The 6034-nt window shown below is 43.8% G+C and overlaps 1 protein-coding gene across 3 annotated transcripts in view; it reads left to right on the top strand.

Annotated features, from left to right (window-relative positions):
* Positions 1–695: 695 nt before the first annotated feature.
* zc3h14 (zinc finger CCCH-type containing 14) overlaps positions 696–6034 on the top strand; it is a 47960-nt gene continuing 42621 nt past the window's right edge. Inside the window, exon 1 of one of the 3 annotated variants that reach the window (XM_048538479.2) lies at positions 696–875. Coding sequence is in view for 1 of the 3 variants with exons in the window: in XM_048538480.2 (XP_048394437.1) it covers positions 840–875 (36 nt within the window). In the remaining 2 variants the exon portion in view is untranslated. The remainder of the gene's footprint in view (positions 876–6034) is intronic. The other 2 variants (XM_048538478.2, XM_048538480.2) reach the window with 2 other exon arrangements.

Below are 6034 nucleotides of genomic sequence, written 5' to 3'. Positions count from 1 at the left end.
CATACCAGGTGAGGACGACAGATTTCTTCGCTGAAGGGCATCAGTGAACCAGATGGGCTTTTCCGACGATGACTTAGTGGCCATCAGTACATTCTTAAATCCAGACTTTTTTGGGTATGTGAAGAAGGCCTAACCTTGGCAATCAGACAGCGGATCAAGGAGAGCCAGTAGGGAGTTGGAATGAGTGTCAGCTGTATAGCCATTCAGGCTTTAAAATGGGCTTAGTCCTTCTATCCAGCTAAGTTCCATCCCTCCAAAAGCCTGTGGCTCTTATTCTCAAAGTTTCTTATTAGCAGGGCAATTGCCAATTAAAAGTTTAAGGCAAAGGCCCTGGAATTTTATACTATGTGCCTGGAGTTCCAAAACACACGTTTTGGTGGACGACGCCCCTGGCTTTTAAGAGTGGATGCCACAATTCTGAGAAAGCAAAGGTTGTACCTGGCCTCTTGATATCCAGACCTCTCAATCACTTTACGAACCAGATAATTATTTGTTGTCAATGACATTGCTGTTAGGGGGTGACTGCGGAGTGGCTGTAACATCCAGTGGTTGAGAAAGATGTTATATAATCGGAGTTTATGTTAGTTTTATGGCTGTTAAAGACGTTCCTATTTTCAGCATTATTCCATTTGCAGTGCGAGATTTGCCAACGCTTGCAGTAAATTGGGTTTGTTGCGGATCATCACTGGGTTTCGAAACGCGAACTGAGCGCGGTTTTGGATTTCGCGGAGGAGGACTAATGCGAATGACAGCCCGTAGTTCCCCGGCTGCTGCGCCGTTGCCGAGACACCGACAGGGAGAAGGAGACCGGGGCCAGGGCGAGGAGCCACGTTTGAGGGATGGAGATAGGAACCGAAATCAGTCGCAAGATCAGAGTGAGTGTTGACCCAAGCCCAGACTCCCCTGCCCTCCATTTCCCCCAAATGGTGAAGCGGAGGCCGAGGCCTCCACATTGAGCCCGGGGGCTGTCGTCCGGCCTGCGGGAAGTGGCGACCGGCCTGCCGCTTGTTGGGTGGGTCGGAGGGGAGAAACTCTCATTTTTTTTCTGTCTTGGTTTACCGTTTTCAGGCGACGAAACCGGCGGAGCGGCCTCAACCAGTCATTGCTCGGAGGAAAACAAGAGGTTTGCAGGAGGCAGCCCCGAGTGTTCATGTTTCACGATAGTTTTGTTTGGTGGCTATGTGCCAAACAAAAGGAGTACAGTTGATAGCCAGGCAGTCGGTTCAGGAGCTTGAAACTCTGTATTTTGCTTTTTTCCCCCGTTGTTTCCGGTTTTCATTTTGAAATCTTGAAACCTGTCGCTTTCTCGTGTTCTCTGATACATACCGCCAGCAAGAGGTATGTGTCTTGTCAGAGTTTGCATCTTTGGCCCAGGAATTTGGTGTGCGAGTGGCTGCGGTACAAATAAAAGTTTTCTTTTTAGCCTCGTGTCTACTGTCAGCAAAGGTCGCGGGGTGTTTTCTCCAAAGAGAACAACTTAAGTTTTTTATTGTGTCAGTGATAATGGCAACTGCAGATGCTGGAGAATCCAAGATAACAAAGTGTGGAACTGGATGAACACAGCAGCAGGCCAAGCAGCATCTCAGGAGCACAAAAGCTGACGTTTCGGGCCCAGACCCTTCATCAGAGAGGGGGATGGGGAGAGGGTTCTGGACTAAATAGGGAGAGAGGGGGAGGCGGACCGAAGATGGAGAGATTACAAGAGAGTTGCAGTGGGAGATAGGAGGATGGGGGGAGGGAACTGGAATAAATAGGGAGAGAGGGGGAGGCGGACCGAAGATGGAGAGCATCCATCGGTCCGCCTCCCCCTCTCTCCCTATTTATTCCAGTTCCCTCCCCCCATCCCCCTCTCTGATGAAGGGTCTAGGCCCGAAACGTCAGCTTTTGTGCTCCTGAGATGCTGCTTGGCCTGCTGTGTTCATCCAGCCTCACATTTTATTATCTTGGAATCTCCAGCATCTGCAGTTCCCATTATCTCTGCAGTGGGAGATAGATTCCCTGAGGTTGGTTCGGAGGGAGGAGGGTAACTTCTTCAGGTTAGGCATCCCTGGAAGAGGCTTCGCAGTGAGGTTAAAATTGTACCAGTGTTTTATGCATGGAGTAGGGGCAGCGTTGGCGAGGCCCTGAAATTATAAATTGCTTTTTGCTAGGTGGTGTTGCACTGAATGAAGCCTTAACAACTTAGTGGTTTGTTACATCATTTCAAAAAGCAGTTAAGAATCAATCTCATTGCTATGTTAGCTATATAGTCCAGACCAGGTAAGGATGACATTCCTTCCCCAATGGGCATTTGAACCACATTTGTTCTTGTGACAATCTGGTAGGCGCTTAGTCACTATAGTTTATTCTTCTTGAATTGTGCTCCAAACTATTTTTCTTCACTCAATTCAGATTACATGGTTGCCAAGAGATTTGAGTTCATTTATCTCAATTGTTCAGACAGGATGCTTGAACAATTACTCCTCTAGTACTGTACTGATTATTGTAATATTTATTTCTGAGCTAAGCTAGATTTCTGATTTGAATGCAGAAATTTTAATGGTAGCTACTAATTATCACATTAATATTTTCTTAGTGAGTTCAAAACATGACAGTTCCGCAACTTGCATATATGTTGTGGCTTAATGTAAAATATTCCAGTGTTTCAGAGTTTGCAACAGAGCCAGCCTTGTAGCCTGAATATTGTATGCTCAAGTTCTATTCAAAGACTTAATCACAAAAATCTAGATGTTGCAGTGCTGTACTGAGGAAGAACAACATTGGTGATGCCATCTGTCAGGTCAGATGCTAAATTTGGTCCTATTTGTTATGTTACTGCATTATGAGCTACACATGGTAATGAGTCCAAGGCCAGGATGATACCACATAATCAGTCATGAAGATTCCAAGCAGCAGGATGCAAGGCCAAGGATGTATAAGTTGTTCTGTTACCGTGGGTTCTCAGTTTATCTGACAAATATGGTTTGAGGTTTGAACCTACACTACTCACCAGCCCAGTATGAGCAGTAATTCTTTGTAAAGGAACACAACTCAAAAATATGACATGATCAGCATTGATTCTTATACTAACAAAAGGACAGCGATGCCCACAAATAGAGGTTTGAAGCAGTGCAGAAGTTTTGTTTACCACAGAATAATAAATTAGAATACCAATGGTACTGGCTAAACAATAAATACATGATTTGTGAGCTGCTCAAATCCGTGGTATCTGCGAACCCAAGTTGTTTCCAAACAGAGTTGTACAAGTTCCAGGGTTGCTGAGACAACCTTCGGTGCGATTCCCACCCAAAAAGATAAAACACACAAAGTAAGGTTTGAGCTGAAGACCAAAATAGTGCAGGGATGAATTAAGAAAATAAAAATACAGCAGGTGCATTGCTGAATCTTTGGACATTTACCAGGGTCATTTACTATAAATCCCCTACACATTGATAACCTTTGTTAAATGCAGGGAATATCAGGAAGCTGACTAATAAATTTCCCAGCATGAATTGACAAGCCACAGAAATTGAATATGTGTGAGTTTTATAAACAAGTAATGGAACAGTGCTTTTTAGAAAATCAAAATAGGCAAGTGGTGAAAACAAGAGCCATTCAAAACCAGGAGCTGCGTGGGCTAATACAACGAGGATCAGTGAGACACTGTTAAGCATTGGGAAGTGATGGAAGATCATTGTGTAAATGTGAATTTCAGAATTTATCAATTATGGCTAATGTTTTGGAGGCAATGCCACAGGAATCAATTGAATGGCGTGTCAGCAGATATGGTGACAAGTGCAAGGATAGTAATTTGTTTAGAGGCTGAGCTGTATAAGTAGATAATAGAGCTGCTTAGAGAAACTTTGAATAGAAACCAAGAGCTGGAGTCTGTGCCATCAATATTTTTGTGATTGATCTCCTATCCCAGTACCATATTTCCACTTCCTCCCCATACCTTTTGATAACGTTTAAAATCTAAACGTTCATCTGCTTATCTCTTGAATATATTCAGTGACTTGGCCTTCACAACCTTCATGGGCAGAGAATTTCTCAGGTATGCTAGTGCTTCAGTGCAGAAATGTTTCCTCACCTCCATACTAAATGGCCCATCCTGTACCCCGAGACTGCGTCCCCTGGTTCCCTCTTAAGGACAAGATCCTCCCTGCATCTAGCCTATCCAACCCTGTTAGAATTCTGTATGTTTCAGTCAGGTGCCCACTTATCTTGCAAAACTGTCCAGTGAATACAAGCTAGTTGAAACAATCTCTCCTCAGTGCAGTCCCACACCATCCCTAGTATCAGTCTTGTGAACCTTGGCTGCATTTCCTCTCTGGCAATTGTTTCACTTAGGTAGGGAGACCAGAACTCCTTGAATTACTCCAGGTATGGTCTCCCCAAGGCCCTGTATAACTACAGTGCGATATAATTGTTTCTGATCCCAAATAGCTTTCAAATCTTTTTGGAAAGACCTCTTGATGAGTTGCAGAGATGATGGGAAATGCAGATGCTGGAGAATCCAAGATAACAAAGTGCAAAGCTGGATGAACACAGCAGGCCAAGCAGCATCTCAGGAGCACAAAAGCTGACGTTTCGGGCCTAGACCCCTCTCTGATGAAGGGTCTAGGTCCGAAACGTCAGCTTTTGTGCTCCTGAGATGCTGCTTGGCCTGCTGTGTTCATCCACCTTCACACTTTGTTATCTTGATGAGTTGCATATCCTTTGTGTTGGAGTATTCACCATGTAATGCAGCTGTAGCAATTCTCTATGGAAAACGCAGTCCTTTACCTGGTGGACATGAAAGGACCGATGATAAGACTGCCAGCCTGTCTGGGTCTCAATTTTATAACCTTCCATAAAATTACCAATCTTAGCAAAAGATGGAAGGAGTGCTCATGTTGAATTGATTCAGTACTTGCAACAGTCACACTCAGATGGATTCAATGCTGGAGGAAACTTCAAAGATCATGTGTTATTTCTCCACAAGTTCTGTCAGCCTGGAAGTCATTCATCCTCCCCCACCACATGCAACAGAGAAGCTTAAGAGGAAGCTGCACCAAATGGAGTATATCTGTATCATCCATAATGCAGTCCAGCACATAGGCATGGTTCTATGTTGTGCTTTCAAAGAAAGATGGCAACAGTGTATGTTTGGATCTGAGAGCTCTAAATCTTTCTTTGAATATATGCTCACACAAATTTTCAACATTAGAAATTGAGTGACAAATTCATAGGACCTAAATTCTTTACATGTCTGGACGCTAAGAATGTGTGTTGGTTGGTTCACTTGGCAAAGGAAGCTCAACAACTCAGTACTTCCAGAACACTATTTGAAATATATTGCTTCTAGAGACTATTTTACAATCTGTCAGGCAGGAACTATTCCAACAGCATATGGAATTTGTGGATGAATATGAATTGCTGATGGTTTTGCCATCACTGTCAGGGAGGAACACAACACTGCATTCGCTGTTACTAGTATGTCATGAAGCATTTGTCTTCAACAGCAAGAAGTGAATGTCGATCAGATCACTTAGACACATAATAAAAACCAAAAGAACTGCAGATGCTGTAAATCAGGAACGAAGACAAAGTTGCTGGAAAAGCTGAGCGGGGCCTGACAGCAGCTGTGAAGGAATAAAACAGTTAATGTTTCAGGTCCGGTGACCCTTCCTCAGAACTGACGGTGGCTGGGTAAGTGTCAGTTTACATGCAGAAAAACGGGGAGGGGGCCAGGGTAGGGAGTAAACAATAGGATAGAGCCTAAAGAGAGAGAAGAGCAGTTGGATAGACAAAGCTGATAACGATCAGGCTGGGAGGGTAAATAGTTGTTAATGGCTAATGACAGTTAGTGTGTAATGACAGGCCTGAGTCACTTATACACATGCTTACTACATTCCAAGACAAGACCTGCAGAGATGTCCCTGATATACTTTAACTTCATAGCGCCATACTTACAAACTCTTTCTAATTAAAATGTTGTCAAAAAGAGAGCTGTTAAGGATAGAAGTCTTATAGTATTGTCAGTGGACACTTGTGTCCTACAAACCATGACGAA

This window comes from Stegostoma tigrinum, chromosome 10 (genome assembly GCF_030684315.1).
Source record: "Stegostoma tigrinum isolate sSteTig4 chromosome 10, sSteTig4.hap1, whole genome shotgun sequence".
NCBI classification, from domain to species: Eukaryota; Metazoa; Chordata; class Chondrichthyes; order Orectolobiformes; family Stegostomatidae; genus Stegostoma; species Stegostoma tigrinum.
The sequence above is the reverse complement of the archived record's forward strand: the minus strand, read 5'-3'. Positions and strand labels throughout refer to the sequence as shown.